Source organism: Pleurodeles waltl, chromosome 12 (assembly GCF_031143425.1).
Source record: "Pleurodeles waltl isolate 20211129_DDA chromosome 12, aPleWal1.hap1.20221129, whole genome shotgun sequence".
In the NCBI taxonomy this organism is placed as follows: Eukaryota; Metazoa; Chordata; class Amphibia; order Caudata; family Salamandridae; genus Pleurodeles; species Pleurodeles waltl.
This window is the reverse complement of record NC_090451.1, coordinates 684539226-684557189: the sequence shown is the minus strand read 5'-3', so window position 1 is coordinate 684557189 and position 17964 is coordinate 684539226. Positions and strand designations below refer to the sequence as shown.

At 45.6% G+C, this 17964-nt stretch overlaps 1 protein-coding gene across 1 annotated transcript in view; it reads right to left on the bottom strand.

The window, feature by feature from the left end:
- Nucleotides 1-356: 356 nt before the first annotated feature.
- The window catches only part of DNAH2 (dynein axonemal heavy chain 2), a 1666550-nt gene continuing 1648942 nt past the window's right edge, over nt 357-17964 (bottom strand). The window contains exons 86-88 of the mRNA XM_069218683.1: nt 10177-10251; nt 8255-8405; nt 357-981 (exon numbers count right to left, since the gene is read on the bottom strand). Coding sequence (XP_069074784.1) covers nt 827-981; nt 8255-8405; nt 10177-10251 — 381 coding nt within the window. The 3' untranslated portion in view covers nt 357-826. The remainder of the gene's footprint in view (nt 982-8254; nt 8406-10176; nt 10252-17964) is intronic.

Genomic DNA, 17964 nt, shown 5'->3' with positions numbered 1-17964 from the left:
GACTTGTTTTCCCCTAAATTACTCTTAATTATGAAAGTACCCGAATCTGTAATTCCACGTCAAAATTAACAGAGAATTACCAAAATTACTCCAGATTGGTCGATTGTAATTAAATTACACCTGGGCCTAAAAAATACCCCCCAAACAAGTGAGGTCATCACATTGATTGGCACCAAACAACGTGAGCTCCAAAAGTGATTGTTAAAAAAAAAAAAATCTTTGGGGTCAGGTGGTGGGCTTTCACAATTCAGTCAACAGAAAAATGTGCCAAGACAGTCAAAATTTAGAACTGGCACAATAGTGCAAGAAAATAGAGAACCCTGTCATTCTGGCCCAAACAATCACAGAAGCCTTCATTTGTGTCAAAATGGAATTTATTAAATTCACTGACGGCAGCAACAAATTTGTCTGTAAAAAGTCCATTTAAACCATGAAAAGTGTCTTCTGATGTTATTTCCATTTTCAAAATCACAAAGTTAGCAATACTTTTTTTCAGCCAACATTTTGTAACTGACCTGTGAAAAGAATCATATATAGCCCCATTACAGCCTTTTACAGCGACCAAATGAAATATATTTATACCTTTAAATATATACATAACATATATCACATGTGTAAAAAATGGCCAATACTGTAAAACCTTTGCCTCTGCACCTATGAAGATGCACTTGCAGGCATGTCACCTACAATGAAAGATCTAGGTGACCCCCTGAAGTCGAACTTCTGCTTTGTACATTAAGTGCATAGAGAATAACAGACATGGAGCAAAAAGCCCCAAAATTTTCTCTCGTGTTTCTGTTGTTCTATTCACTGCTTCTGGGACCCATTAAGTATCAAGGCTCATTAGCAGTGCGGTCCCCCGCTTGATCCAGTGATCGGGCTGCATGGCACCTGATTTCAGGTCGACACCGATGACAAAGGAGCTGCGTCCCGCAGTGCCAGTCCGATTTGGGTAGTAGTAGCAGGGACAGGAGTACATCCCTGTAGGTGAAGAAAAGATGGAAAGATGGTCATCCCAACATCAAAACATAAGACATGGTCAATGGAGCGGCACAAGTAGGGTGAGAGAAATCCACTTACCTGTGACATGTCGTCACATATACGAGAAATCTAATTACAGATTAAAAAATTTGGGATATCAACCACTTTAAGATTTTCTGACTGCGACACCGATAAACAATCTAAATGGTTCCCGCACAACCATACTACTTTTCCTTTCCAAGCAATCTGAAGAATATGTTATTTTCGTTTTATATGTCTATTGCATATCTGCAGTCAACAAATCCACATAGGGCATACAGTAGCAACACTCCATAATGGAGGAAGGAAGTCAGTTATATGTGGATCGTAATTGTTAATATCACTGCTTGAAACAAGGTGCGTTGGTTATCTGCTCCCCAACGAAGACTCTGACAGAGCACCACCCAATTGAGGGTGTGCGGCGCTTAGGAACCGGGGCCTCTGTGGCTTGGGCACCATTTTGGTGTTTTTTTCCTGCTGCTTCTTCCTCCCTCTCACCTCGCGATATGAGGGGTCGGAAGGAAATCCGTTATCATGCAAGAGGTGCGTCACTTCTGCCCACCGCACCCATGAAGGGGTATTTAGGTGCCCCTGGCACGGGCCTCAGCCTTTTCGTGGAGCAGACAGCATCGCGGGCAGAGGTTTTCATAATCGGAAGAAGAATCGGGATCCCGTGTCACCCAGTGGCTGCTCGTATTGCAGCGCCCGTGGCAGTGCTAGGTGCCCATGTCGCCTCGAACAGACTCTCCTTTGGACCCCCTTGTCTCCCCTTGCAGCTCTCCTTTGGGCGCCTGTGCAGCTCTCCTTTGGTCGCCTGCGTCGCCTCCGCCCCAGAGGTTTTCCGCCTGCGTCGCCTCCGCCCCAGAGGTTTTCCATCTGCGCCGCTCCACCACTCATTTTCACCTCTGGTGCCCTGTGGTAGGGGAATTAGCTTTGTTTCGGCCCATGGCTTTTTTCTCCTTCAATTCTGCACCGCTCGCAGTAGTCAAGCAATGCCACCTGATACCGTAGGCGGGACACCGGAGACACGCTAGCTAACCGGTTTTGAGTGTGATCCTGGGTCACATTCATCCCTTCACCCCTTAAGGGCTTTTTTATACCAGAACACACCATTAGCTTTGGTCTATTCCAGTTTGGTCTGTAGTCATTCCCCTACTTGAAATTCTCTCTTGTTGATGCTTTGATACTTCCCCATCTCCGTGTCCTGGTAGTGCTATCCCTGCCCCGCCTTCCTGGCTTTGGTGAGGCTGTTCAGGTTCTTTTTTCCACCAGCTTCTATCGACGTTGGCTCCCAACGGGGCCAAGGAACGTGGACCAGTGATTTGTGGGGTAAGTTTGGCCTTTGGGGGAGGGGGGGGGAAATGGGGGCGGACCGTTCCTTTGGTAGTTTCTGGTAGTGTATGCCTATTTTGCTTGTGTCAGGTTTTTTTTTATTCAAGACTCATTCAGGATATTACAGTCAGCTTGTTGGGTCATGACTTCAGGAAAAAGCTGGGTAGGCAATAGGAAAGGCAAGGACCCTGAACTGTCCCAATTGCTGAAATTAGTGTTGGGGAAATTAGGTGAGGGAAGTTCTGAGAGCTCTGGCTCCAAGTCTGAAAGGGAAGAAGCCAGGGTCCTAGGTGACCACCCTAGACGGTCTCATGTGCCTCCCCGTTCTGCTTTCGCACCAGTCTGGCATAGGACTTGGAAGCAACCCCATGCCCTTCCTGCAAAGGTGGTTATTGAGTCTGTACAGCAACCCACCCACTCCCCCGCTTACTACAGTATCACAACCGATCGCCCCTAGGGTGGGTGTTCAGGGGGGTCCTTCATCCCAAACCAATGTTAACCCCCCCACAATCCCCTTTGGTAGGGTGCTTTCCCGATCCTCAGGGACCACCTTCAGCGGATATACAGGGGCCCTGCGCCATCTTGGCAGACATTAGGCGCGCACTGTGGGCCTTGTCCACGGCATCCCCGGGGGGCACTGCTGGCTGTTTTCAGACCAATGCATCTCCTTCCATGGCGGCTGTTCCAGCGCAGGCCCCCCAGGCTCCATCTATGATCCCTATGACCCCAGCGCATCCTTCGTCCTCCGCCCAGGGGCAGCCTACTGGTTTCCATGACATCACAGCTCAGGCTTTCCTTTTAGTGGCCCAGTTATTGTCCAAGCTGGATATTCCCCCAACCCCAGTGCCACCTACCAACCCCTTGGCGCCTTACGATGTCATGAGGAATGAGGCTGCTGATCTTAGACAGCAAGTAGATGCCATCAGTGTGATGCATTTCTCTGGGACAGCAGGTCCTTTGACAAAAGCTCGGGTGACATCCTGTCTCCAGGTGGGAGGGATCCCCCTCAAGATGGATTCTGAACCAGGTAAGGTCACGGACCAGAGTGCGGATAAGACAGGTGCTCTATGTGGTCGATGGGCATGGGTCAGGATACATTATTGTCTCGGGCAGGGAAGCTAGCGTCTCACGTCCCTTCTAACATAAAGGAAAAAATTTGGTAAGGGGAGATTGTTGATTTTTTCTCACTAATTAGGACTAAGAGAAGGGAAGCAGATCAGAAAGAAAAAGATGGTAAAGAAACCTTATCAAAGGATAAGAAACCCATGGTTGAAGAAAACGTAATAAATTGGTTATTTGGTTTTAATGTTTACATGTCTGTGATGCTAGAAAAAAACCTGAGTTGGCAACTTCCATGATATTTTATTCAAATAAGATATTAAAAGCACATCACATTTATGGGGGCACCGCATGGTTGGATTACGATTGGGACTTCAGGTGGGCAAAAGTGGAGGATCCTGATACAGGTTGGGACCAGACCGAAGTCAATGTGTGGTTTTGGAGTGTGAATAACAAGATACCTGTGAAGCAGCCTTTTGGCCAGCAACACACAGATGACAGGAAGGGCTCTTGTTGGGCCTTTTTTAGATAGGTGTGCTCCCACCCAGCTGGGTCCTGCTAGTACAAGCATAGTTGCTCCTTTTGTGGGCACCCATCTCATTCATAGTTTAAATGAAATAAAAAGTCCAAAGAGAAAGGCAAAGACGGAAGTAAGCTCTCAAGCTAAACATGTGTTGCCCACCCCATTCCAGATTTCAGGATTGATCCTGTAGTTGCATTCATATCCCAACAAAGACATGGCAGAGTTAGTGTGTATGGGGTTCTCTTCTGGTTTCAGGATCCCTGCCCCCATTTCTCATTACAGTAATCTTTTGTTAGCATCGGGAGGTAATAGCTAGGAAGACTGAGAAGGAGAGGTCTTTAGGCAGAGTAGTCAGCCCCTTTCCCACTACTCCTCTAGCAATGTTTGTATGTTCACCACTTAGAATGGTTCCCAGAAAAGAACCTGGGAAATTTAGGCTGATTCAATATCCTTCTGCTCATAGGAGGTTTCTCGGTAAACAACGCGATCAATCCTCAGCTATGTTCGGTCCGAAATGCATCAGTAGACCAGGCACTAGTGAGGCTGCGTAATCTGGGCCGGGGCACCCTCCTAGCGAAAACTGACATAGAATCTGCCTTTCGGTTACTCCCAGTCCACCCTGACGATTACCACCTTTGAAGGTTCCAATTTGCGGGCTCCGATTATAATGATAAATGCATGCCAATGGGGTGCAGTGTGTCCAGCACGTACTTTGTAAGGATAGCAGATGCCCCCTTATGGCCCACCCCTTAAGTCTCCTCCTGTCCAACCTCCATAGGGTCTGTGCTTCCCCATATGAGGTGCCTTTTGCATGCGTGAATTAGTAGGATCGTCTAAGATAGATTTTTATAGGGGACTGCAGTGGGCTGACATCCGACTGGGGCCTGGCTGGATAATGATTTGGTTAAGAAAGTCCAAAACTGATCAAGAGGGGAAAGGGGCAGCAATCAAACATAGGGCAGCGCTGGGTTCCCCCATGGCGTGTGGACCCCTTGGGGTCTTATTTAGTGGTGCGGCCAGCTACAGGTGCCCTGGCATTGTTCCTTCATGTGAGCGGGGATTGCTTGTTGCGTTACCAGTTCTCAGCAGTTCTACCCCAGAGGCAGCTGGAGTAGACCCGGTTGGCTATTCTTCACATTCATTTCTAATAGGGGCAGCCACGGTAGCGGCAGGCGTAGGCATGTCAACTGAGGAGGTGAAAACAATGAGCCAGTGGTTATCAATGTCTTACAAATATTACATTTGTCCTGATTTGCAATGACTGAGTTTCATTTGTTCATAGAGTACTCACGCTGCTGTCTTTTTTGTTTCAGTAGTATGCTGTCTTGTGTAGTATTGGTTCTTGGTCACACCTTTATCCGGCGGGTGGCCTACAGGTTGACGCTGCTCCATAAGCGCAAGCCCCTATGTGATGTGTCCCTCTGGTGGTGTGGGATCTGCGTGTCGCACAGCTTCAAGCTCCAAGATGGCAAAAGGTTGGAGTGACTCCAGTTCCCGGATCTCAACATTATACATATAGGAGGTAATGACTCTGTGTACCTGGGGAGCAAGGCCCTCAGGGAGGCAATTTTAACTGTCAAAGGACTTCCCGGCGGCAGTCTTCACATGTTCTCACATGATACCATGCTGCTACTGGGTAAATGACATAAGGTCAAGGACAATGAATGTGTTGGTGCAACGTTTGAACTCAGAACTGGCTAGGCTGTGCTCTAGACCGGGCACCTACGGAACATACCACATGGGTGTAAAGGGCGAGGACATGTTCCACAAAGATGGGGTGCATCTTTCGGATGCACCCAACATCCACGGACGGAGTCCAGGTGGCCCACCAGGCCAGAGGAGGTCCCAAGGAGATTCCGACCTTAAGTCCATCCTTGGTTGACCCCTCCTGGCCACCACAAAAACGGCTGCAGCCTGAATCCAGAGGCTACCCTTGACCGCAACCAGATCCTACAAAGATTCCCAACGCCTAGAGGTACCCCTACACCTGTAGCTCCCTGGCCTTGGGGAATACGACCGATGGTCCAGCAATGTCCAGCAGGCGCCTCTCCTACCTGTCAAGCCTTTGGTTTCCCAGAAACGCCCCCCTGGACCCTGCCTGCAGCCTCTTTTGACCTATGGGGTTCCCTCACTGAGAGGCATTGGGCGCCCGACGCTGTGTTTGCACCCTGCAGCCGGCTGCCCCTGTGCCGCTGAGGGTGTGTTTTTGGTGCTGACCTGTGCCCACCCCCCGTTCTGACCTAAACCCCCCAGGCCTGTGTCCTGAAACCACGGGTACTTACCTGCAAGCTCTCTTCAAATAAGTCCCCCCAATCCTCATAGGATTCCATTGCAAACCCAACACCAACTTTGACCTCCGCACCTGACCGGCCCATGTTGCTGGTGGTGTGCTTTTGGGGTCAACATGAACTTTGACTAGTGGACATCCTAACCCTTGAAGACTGGAATCGTAAGTTATGTACTTACCTGTTTTCTGTGCTAACACCCCCCCCACCCATGACTCTGTTGACTCCTATGAAAAATTGCACTGTGTCAACTTTTGAAATTGAAAATTGTTACTTACTTGTAAAATGTTTTACCTGCAAAATCTAAACAAAGTACATTTGATACATATGCTTGATTCATACTTACAACTGTACTTACCTTCAACTGAGATCCTTTGGTTCTAGTAATAAAATAAAAAATAACAATTTTTGCTATATAAAAACGACTGGCCTGGAGTTAGTCATTGAGTGTGTGTTTCATTTATTCACTGTGTGTGTACAACAAATGCTTTGCACTACCCTCTGATAAGCCTAACTGCTTGACCACACTACCACAAAAGAGAGCATTAGTATTATCTACTTTAGCCTCTGTTAAGCCACTCCACAAAAGAGACCATTAGTATTATCTACTTTAGCCTCTGTTAAGCCTCTGGGGAACCCCTGGACTCTGTAGACGCCATACCTCATTTTGGTATAGTATATACGAAGCCATTTTCCTACACAGAGGTCAGCAGACCCCTGCAGCCAGACATTGTTGCCTTAGGTGACTACAGATGTGGGAGAGTGACTCCATCACTCCAAGGGAGATTCTTTCTTGCTCCTTTGGTGCAGTTGAAGCCTTGTCGACCCCAGAGGATGCACAGCCGTGGAAATGTTGCAAATTGCTGACAGGAGCAGAGGAAACAATGTTGCAAGGAGAGGTTGTCTCGGTGTTGCAGTCTTGTGTGGTTCCTGTGAAGTCCAGCAGTGGTTCCAGTGACCAGGAGCAGAAGAGGTTTTTGCAGAAGAGTCCTGGTGGAGTCTTGCACACCAAATCTGGGGACCCACTAGCAAACGAGTCCCTAAATAGTCCAAAAAGGTGGCTTGGTCACTTTGCAAGGTGACCACTTGTCAGAGGGGGATCACTGCCATCATCTGCCTAACCTGGCCAGTCATATGCTCCCAGAGGCCTCTGCCCATATTGTTTTCAAGATGGCAGAATCAAGTGGCCACCTGGAGGAGTTCTGGGCACCACCCCTGGGGTGGTGATGGAAAGGGGAGTAGTCACTACCCTTTCCTTTGTGCAGTTCCACACCAGAGCAGGGACCAGGGTGTCCTTGGACTGGTACAAACCGGATTATGCAAGGAGGGCACCAAATGTGCCCTTCAAAGCAAACCAGTGGCATGTGGAGGCTACCCCTCCCCAACCCTGTAACGCCTATTTCCAAGTGAGAGGAGGCTGCATCCCTCTCCCACAGGAAATCCTTTGTTCTGCCTTCCCCTGCTTGAGCTGGTCAAGCAGCAGGAGGGCAAAATCCTGTCTGAGAGTATGCAGCAGTGTGGGCTGCTCAAAGACCCTGGAAGACTAGATTGACAGATATGGGAGCCAAATGCAATGCTCATGACACCACACTTAATGAAACTGATGCAACTACAAATGCTGCACATCATCCTATAGGTGAGATTGCATCTCACAATACCCTTGCTACTTTGCAGATACAATTATGCATTTAAAATCATTTGCTGGTTAGTTTATGTGCTTTATTTGTTACATTTTGTATTTATGTGCTGTTGTAAATATTATGTAGACACAGGCACTGTATTTGGTGTGCAAGTTACTGTTTGAATGACTGTTGTGCGAGTAATACAATATGTTCCTAACAATTATTTATTGTGGTTTTCCAATTTTACTTTGTTACAATAACTGCACTTCAATTATGCTTTTTAGGTGAATTTCTGAGTTTTTTTAAACATATGTTGAGGTGATAAAACCAAAGTTAACTACAGCTTCACGTTCACCTTCGTTTTTTTGTATTTTAAAAAGAGAGAGAGCATGTGTTAGGTTACACACAGTTACCTTTTCCACTTTTCTTCTTGTTCTCAACTGGCTTGAAATGGATGCAAGGAATGGCGCACACTAGCTCCATTGGCTCAGCCTCTAGGAGACATGCATTCTTCTTGTCCCACCCGGCTCCTTCTAGGTACAGACCTCTTACCCATACTCCATCCTAAAAACAGGAAGCAACAGTCACAAGATAAGCAGAGTACAAGCCACATAATTTATTAGTGTCAGAAAGAGACATCTGCACAGGACAGCGAACAGAGCATAGGCATCACAGCATAGTCCTGCACCACTCATGGTTTTTCACCATTGTACTTCATTCCCAGGCGTTCTTCCAAATGTTAGACGCCGATGAAACAGCGACAAGTAGGGATCTTTTACAGTTTCCTTCAAAACCTGGATGAAATCTGATCAATTCCGTTGGTGCTGGGCCCACTGAGACTTCAGATGCTACTGCAGAGGCTATATGTGCCATCTGGCATGGTGGACGTGCAGGAAGCAGGAGTCCAAAAGACCAAATTCAAAGTCATAGCACTGAGATCCAGTGGCGAGGATGAAACATCTGGATCATAGCCCAACTGTCCTGGACTCGTTGATGCTGAAAAAAGGCCTGAAGTGCACTGTACCCAGAAAGGTTCTGAAGAAAGGTAACATTGCTTCTGAACCCCAGAAATGTGAGGAGGTTTGCAGTCATCTGGGGGCATGGTCCAGAACAGACAGTGGAGAACCCACCTTCAACAGGCATTTTGTCAATGTAGGGAATGACTGGTTCCCCCAACTTCTGAAGGTATGCTGTGCCAATGCTATCACTTTCGTGAACATCCAAAGGGGACTGGTGAGGCCAAAGAGATCATTGCAAACTGAAAATGCCTATGGCCCACCTTGAACCACAGGTAGCGCCTGTGAACCTGCAGGATAGGGATACGGAAACAGGCATCCTGCAGGTCCAACTACACCATCCAGTTTCCTGGATACTGGACAGATAGATCCCGCGCCAGAATGAGCATCTTGGTTTTGTCCTTCCACAGGAAGAAATTGAGGGGTTGAAGATGTAAATTGTGGTGAAGGCCTCTGCTATTTTTTGGCACAAAGAAAGAAAGGGAGTAGCATCCACTGCTGATCTCTGAGGCCAGGACCCTATCTATGGCTCTTTTGTCCAAAATAACCTGAACTTGCAGCAAAATAGACAAATGGTGCTCCAAAAGCTGCTCTGATGTGGGTGGAAGATGTAGCGGGATGGACTATCAGCAGGATCTATTTGTCAAATGTTATAGTTTGTCACCCATGGAGAAAATGATCAATCCTGCCTCCCACAGGGTGGTTGCGCACTGCTCACAGCATACTAAAGTGCTTTACTCACTGCTGCAGGAGGGCACAGGACTAGGAGGTTTGCTGTTTATGCAGACCTGGACTTTGTCCGCTGGATCCTCTACCCCAAAAAGGCGTGGGTATTTCTTGTTTGGTTGGTGGGCACCAACGCTGTTTGTAGGGGAAACCCCTAGCAATGCCTCAAATGGGGCAAAACTGTTGGGTATACTAACTTTTGGGTATGGTGTGACCGAGGAGGTGTGCAGTGGCTCTACTCTCTATGAAGAGCTCAAGGACTGAGTTGGCCTTCTCTACAAAAAGGCTGTCAAACTGAAATAAAGCTTACCTGAATCACTTAAAACCGCACAATGAAGAACCTTTCCTTTTAAAATGATTAACACTGTTAATACGTATGTTATAAATGTTTATCTCAGGTGATATGTGATGTCCATAGACTACTAGATGGCAGAATGGCTTGGAAAACACACTGCATATTTCACAAACGATCTCACAAATAAGAGAATTTCCCACTGAAATAACAGAGCAACCACAAATGTAAGGTCACCAACTGAATGTATATTTCACATGATTACCAGGTGTCCTGTCTTTTATTATTAAATTCCACTTACTTTAGGTTTATACAGTAGATTAACGTCATCAGAAGTAGAGACAATGAATTCCCAGGAGAGGGTGTCGACAGATATCTGAAATAGATTTCAGAGTAATATCACTTCTTGTACCTTCAAACATTACAATAGCATAAGAAAAGCAAGAACCATATGGAACGATTAGAAGCTAGCCACTTTAGGATACTGAGTAAATTGGCACAAATTCTGCAAGCCACTCAGTGTGTAAATGATTTCAAAGAGACATTAGAAATGGAACAGTGTGCCATACAGGGTTTATCCAAATGACACACGTGTCTTAATTTAGTGCAAGATGATGTATTAATAATTATTTTTTATGCAGCTTTAATCTTCATTAAAGAAATATATTCTTAGATGTTGTTCTTGCTATCCACAAATATTGCTTTTAAAGTTTTGAAAAGTCCAGTTGATACAAAGAAAACAAATACTGTTGTTTTTGTGACTTCTCAACCGCATCTTGATTTAGCATTCTAGTCTTGTAGAATCTCAAATCACCGACTACACTTACAACAGCACGCTGAGCTGTTACGATTTGATCCACTTCATCTGGGTTAGTTAAACTTCAGAGCCTGAAAACTGGGATCCAGTGAACAAAGAAGGTACATTTCTAAGTCTGCACTTTGCATAACAGGCCGGGTTTCAGACTGTATACTTTTACGAAACCAAAGGGTATACTCTCAATGGTAAAGATAATTGTGTAGATTTACTGCTAGTAAATTTACTCTTACAATTTTTTGTAACTTTAGTGCTTTGGGCTATTCACAAAATTGAAGCGTAAAGTTACTCAGAAGTGTAGATTTACCAAGGATTGGGCCAAATTTATGAGTGTAAAGTTACTACTGCCAAAAGAAGCAGTGGTAAGTTCAGCACCATGGCCAGCACTAGTAATGCAACACCCTCCCATGGAAATAATGGAGGTAGGGACTTAAAATAAAACCCCATAGGAAATAACAATAAATACGTTAAATTATTTAACCAGATTAAAATTATAAATACATTTAATTGTAATTTAATGTAAAACAAAGCTAAAAATATATTTTTTATTTAAAAATATTTTACTTTTTTAATAAAAATAATAATGTGATATTAGTTTTTATTAAAACATAATTAAATGAATACATTCTAAACAGGTCTTTAAATATTGTTTAATAAATAATACAAAAATATATCTTTTAACCATGAATGGGATTTTTTCAACTTTAAACTTCAGAAAAGAATATCATTTCATTTATTCAAAATAATTATATATGAAAGTAGCATTAAGTTAATAATGCTGTACCATTTTTATTATGTTATATATTTAAAATAAATATGTAAAATGAATTTGCAATAATATTTGACTGACATGAGGACCGGGACGGCTCCAACATCCACACCGCTAAAAGCGCTTACAGTGCTCCTGCAGAGCCTTTGGTGAGAGACACCAACAGGAGCCACACTCTTCAGCATTGTGATGCTCTCCGAAGCACCACATACAAAGTGGGGGTTCATAGCCGACATTTGTCGTCCACAGGACCCACAGACATGGACAGTAAAGGCACACTGTTCCTTCAAGGAAAATGTCAAAGTAGGTCGAAAACAGTCTAACCAAACATTACCGGATCCACGCTGCAAGCATGGAAAAGAAGGAACTGACGCCGGCGTGTCGGAGAGGGGTTATATGAACTTCCCCGACATCACATCCAGTGGACGATATCGATACAGAGTCGAGCGACGCCCTCTACCGACGCGCAGACGTACTATGGGGAAAAAAGTTTCCGGATCCAGGCTCACACCAGGGGAGGATTCTAAAGTAAGGAGTCTGTGGCTAGATGTCTCTATCAGATAAGAAAATTAGTTACTTACCTGTAACTGCAGTTCTCCAGTATTGGTATCTTTCATAGATTCACATGCTTGAATCATCCCCGTCGTCGAGGTGGGAGCCTCACGGTAAACTTAAATATATAAAAAGGAGTAAGTCAGTAAAAGTAAAACCAGTAGGCCCTAGTAGGCCTCATAGGGTATTTTACAGTCTATCCACTTTGTTTTGTGAAAAGACCCAAACTTGAGTATCAACCAATCAGGATTCAGCCCCTCCCAAACACTCCCAACAGAGGCTGAATTCCCTCAGATTTTCTAGTAGGAGTGTGAAGTTTAATATCTGTATAATAGGGGAGCCTCTGAGGGGAGGAGGGTGGGTCGCATGTGAATCTATGAAAGATACCAATACTGGAGAACTGCAGTTACAGGTAAGTAACTCATTTTCTTCTCCAGTATTGGATCTTTCATAGATTCACATGCTTGAATCAGAGTAACGAGCAGTAATGTTTTCTTACTTACTGAATTACATTGACTGTAATTCCATCGTAATTCTATACGTGATGTGATTCACATTAGTTCAGTTTTAAATATGCACTTACATATAATTATATTTATATTCATAGACATCCGAATATAAGAGGAATAAAAGGTGTGTGGCAAGAAATCCTGACACAATTTATGCTATTATTATGGAGAATACGACACGTTAAACAGTATAAGAAAATGAACCATTAATGACCATATCTCGAGTGTGGTGGTGGGATGTGTAAGAGGCTCACCTTAACGAAATAGATGCCTCAGCACTGCTTGTCCCACTGATGTATCGACCTGGTTAGTCTCCTCTAGACAGTAATGTCTTGTAAATGTGTGTTGGCTGGACCATGTCGCTGCTCTACAGATGCTATGTAGTGGTACACCTGCAAAGAGTGCAGCTGAAGTGGCTACCGATCTTGTAGAGTGGGCTCTCACCCTGGTGTGGAGCGGCTTTCCTGCTTTTGAATGGCAGAATTGAATCGCCAGGCCAATCCATCTTGCTAAAGTCTGTTTGGACACCGCGTGTCCCTTCTTTGTTCCGCCGAATGCAACAAATAATTGATCCGACTGGCGGATGGCCTGAGTTTTCTGTAGATAAAACTTTAAACATCTTTTAATATCGAGAGAATGTAATGTTTTTTCCGCCACTGTTTGCGGATTTGGAAAAAAGGTTTTTAAGATGACTGGTTCATTTAAGTGAAATGTTGAGGGAACTTTCGGAATGAATTTAGGATTTGTCCGCAGGATGACACCTGAGTTTGTAAACTGGAGGAACGGCTGTTTGATAGTGAACGCCTGAATGTCACTGACTCTTTTTGCCGAAGTAATAGCTAACAGTAACGCTGTTTTCCATGCGAGGAATTTTAGGTCAGCTTTGTGGATCGGCTCAAAAGGAGCTTTCATGAGCTGCATCAACACGACATTCAATGACCATAGAGGCGGAGGTTTCCTAATTGGCGGGAAGACCCGAAAAAGGCCCTTCATAAATTGTTTGACAATTCTTGTGGAACACAAAGAGAGTCTGTCTGGTGATCTGCGGTATCTGGAAATTGCTGCCAAATGTACCCGTATGGAACAATATGCAAGTCCTGATTTTGCCAGGAGCAGGAGATATGGAAGTATCTGTTCCGGAGTAGAAGATAAAGGATGTATATTTTCCGCTGCACACCAAACACAAAACCGTTTCCATTTAAGTCTATAGGTTTTGTTGGTAGTGTCAGCTCTAGCTTTTGCTAAGATGTCTCTACACTCTGGGGAAATTTTGAGATTTAAGTATTCATTGTGTTCAGGAGCCAAGCCGACAAATGAAGAGACGACGGATGTGGGTGTGTGACTTGTCCCTGGTGCATCGTTAAAAGAGTCGGACTCTGTCTGAGTGGTAGATGTGGTCGTTCGGAGAGCATGAGGAGCTCCGTATACCATATTTGTCTGGGCCATCTGGGAGCTATGAGTAGAAGTCGACACCCCTCCGTCTTCATTTTTCTGATGACTCTCGGAATGAGCGGGATCGGAGGAAAAGCGTAGGCATAAACTCCTGACCATCTCATCGAAAACGCATTCCCCCACGAATCTTTTTGGGGAAGCCAACTTGCGTAGAACTGGCATTTCTTGTTCTCGAGAGTGGCAAATAGGTCTAAGTTTGGTTTGCCCCATAATAGAAACAGGCCATTGAGAGTTTTCTGGTCTAGCTCCCACAGCTCCCACTCGTGATAAGGAATCACTGTCCTGCTCAGGGTGTCTGCTAGAACATTGATCTGTCCTGGCACATGCTCCGCTTTTAGTGAAATATTGTGTTTGATGGCCCATGTCCAAATTTGTTGGGCTAGCTGCGAGAGTTGTAGGGATCTTGTGCCTCCTTGCTTGTTTAGATAAAACATGCTGGTCATGTTGTCCGTCCGGATTAAGACGCTTGAACATTGTATCTTTGGCAAGAAAGCTTTTAGAGCTAAGTGTATTGCTTTGAGTTCTAGATAATTGATGTGGAGCTGGCTCTCTTGCTGATTCCAGATTCCGCTGATTTGCAGGTCCTGGCAGTGTGCACCCCATCCTTCTAGAGAGGCATCCGTTGTTACTATGTAACTTGGTGTTTGAAGAAGAAAAGACAGCCCTTTTGAGAAATTGGTTGGAGTCGCCCACCACCTCATAGTGTTCTTCATTAGAGGCGTTATGCGAATCTTGTCTTCGAAGGAGCCGTGGACCTGTGTCCATTGTATGTCCAATTGCTCTTGCAGGGGTCGCATATGGAGCCTGCAATCTGGGACTAGCGGAATGCACGATGATATCATTCCGAGCAATGATTTGTAGATGCGGACTGAAACAAACTTTTTTCTGAATAGGTTGTCTGCCAAAGAGGTTAACTTTTGTTTCCTCTCGTGTGATGGGTACGCTTTGCTGCGTACTGTGTCCAAAATTGCTCCCAAGAAACTCAATTCTTGTTTGGGGTATATCTGAGATTTCTGGTAGTTGACCACAAACCCCAGGCTGTGTAACAATTGAAGGCAATAGGAAATATGATTTGTTACTTGGAATTTTGAGGGTGCCTTTATAAGCCAGTCGTCCAGGTAAGGGAAGACCTGGATACCTGACTGGCGAAGATGTGCTGCTACTGGAGCTAACATTTTTGTGAAGATTCTGGGGGCTGATTTGAGACCGAATGGTAGAACCCGGAATTGGAGGTGCATACGTCCTACCCTGAACCTTAAAAATTTGCGATGTTTGCGATATATGGGGATATGAAAATAAGCATCCTGGAGGTCTAGGGATGCCATCCAATCTCCCGTATTTAAGAGACGCAGGACATCCTGCAACGTTACCATCCTGAACGATTGTTTCTTTAGAAACTTGTTTAGTGCTCTCAAGTCCAGGATGGGGCGCCAGTCTCCTGAGGGTTTCTTTAGAAGGAAAAACCGGGAGTAGAATCCTTTGTTCTTTTGAGATAAAGGGACTGGTTCTATTGCTCCTTTTGTTAGCATTATTCTTACTTCCCTGAGAAGTTGGCTCAACCTCGGAGGCGGTGTACCCGATGGAGGGACACTCGGTGGTGTTTGCATGAATTCCAGAGTATGACCTCTGGTCACTACATCTAGTACCCATCTGTCCGATGTTATAGCCTTCCACTTGGGGAAATAAGAATTGATGCGACCTCCGACCTTCAATATTGATTGGGGAGGTGTTGAGATTATCCGCTGGTCATTGCTTTCTGCCTGTATCTCTTCCTCGGGCAGCTCCTCTTCCTCTAGCCGGATGTTTGTAAGCTGCGGCTGGTGGTAATCGATAATGCTGCTGTTGTTGATGGTGCTGATGTCCTAGTCCTGTGGAGGAAGATGGATATTGTGACCTGTATTGTTGGTATCCACCTCGAAAGGAGTAATTACCTCTACCCCTTGCTCCACGAAAAGGTAGTTTTTTATACTGCAGGGTACCTAGGGATTTTGCTGTATCGGTATCCGTCTTGATAGCCTGCAGCATGTCGTCGACATGTTTGCCAAATAAACTCTCTCCATCGAAGGGCATGTCGAGAACACGAGTCTGGACTTCTGGTCTGAATGAAGTAGCTTTAAGCCACCCTTGTCTGCGCAGGACTGCTGCTCCAGCTAATTGTCGAAAACCAGTTAGGGAAATATCTATTGCACTGTCTATTATCTCTGCGGAGACCCTTTCTCCCTCCTGCAAGACCTTTTTAGCTTCCACCTTGAGATCTTCTGGCAGTGAATCTACAAAAGCGGACATGTCTGCCCACATCTGGCGATCGTACCTTCCCAGGATGGCGAGGGAATTGGCCGCCTTGTCCGTTACTGCAGCAACCGAGGAGAATTTCTTACCAATATTGTCTAGTCTCCTTCCCTCTTTGTCTGGGGGAGACGCAATAGGCGTAGAGGGGTTTTTGGATCGTCGTTGAGCCGCCTGTGATATAACCGAGTCAGGTTTCGGCTGTGAGACTCAACAGGCCGGAGAATCATCTGGGGCCTTGTATTTTTTCTCTAGCCTTGGCATTTGTGGAGGCACTGTTGCCGGGTTTTTCATTGCCTTCAAACCCTCCTGCCATAAGAAATCCACAATCGGTATGGCTCTTACAGATCTCTTTGATGGCTCTTTAAAGTCATACAAAAAACACTCAGTTTCATGGGAAACAATTGCCAGGCCAAAACGTTTCGCCGCTCTCTCTATGATATTATGGAAACCTCCTATGTCTTCTGGAGGAGAATCCACTGGAGCTGCTGGAGGTGGAGATGGTGTGGGAACGAGATAATCGTCCCATTCACTAGCCGCTGAATCTGCTAGCTCGCCCTCTTCCCTTTCGTCGTCCGACGAGAGGTAAGCTTCCGGAGCTTGGCTAGTTACAGGTCTACTAGCCTGTGGCTTTTCGGAAACATTAGTATTTTGAGCTTGCTGGTAACTCTGAGGTCTAGGTGGCGTGGACTGAGTTGACGGTGGGAACCTTTTATAGTAGTCCTTCAACATATGTTGTAAATCTGTCACTAATGTGCTAGGCATAGCTAGTGGCGATGGTTGGTTTGCCTGTGGATAAGATGTTGAAGCATAACTATGCTGGTAATGTTGATCCTCTTCTTCATCAAACTCTTGACATTTGACGTTTAGTTGGGACGGGCTACTAGCTGCCCCAAACATTCCTTGATCCTCATCATCATCATCGTCCAAAAGATGTTGCGGTGGGTATGGCAGCACTTTACTTGGTGATGTATGTATCGGCAAAATGTCAGATGGCTTGTCCCCTATATTAATAAGGGAAAGGGGTAAGAATCTGGTGGAGTCCTCATGATGGTATGAGGAATGATCTGGTGAAATGTCCCAAGGTTTGGAAACTGTTAATGCTGTGGTGATCGTCGGTTCCATCGTCGACGGTTCCCTCGTCGACGGTTCCCTCGTCGACGGTCCTGTCGTCGACGGGTCTCTCGTCGACGGGTCTCTCGTCGACGCTTCCGTATATGACTGCGTCTTTGTCGACGGTCCCTTCGTCGACGGGTATTTTACCGACGACGGTCGCTTCGCCGACGTATCTTGCGTAGATGGGAGTGCCCTGGATGATTTATGAACCCAGGAGGCCTCCGCTGTCGACGCTGTGGTTGCCGACGAAGCTCTTTTGAAGATTTTTGCAGTAATAATCGTCGTCGATGACAACGGCGACGACGTCATAATCATCGGTGAGGATGGTGTTGTGAACGTCGACGATACCGTGGTCGCTGTTACCGTCGACACTGTCATCGACGGGGCGGTCGTCGACGGTTGTTTTTTCACCGACAAGAGTTTTTCTGGCTCTTTTTGTGGTGACAGAGACAGGGATGGTTTCTTTGAGGTGCTTTTCCGGTGTAACGGCGTAGTAGGTTCTGAATGAACCTTTTTTGGTCCATGTTTAACTGCCTCTTCAGTTAAGACTTGTTTTGTCTTTTTGTGCATTTTTCTTGGTGGTTCATCCGC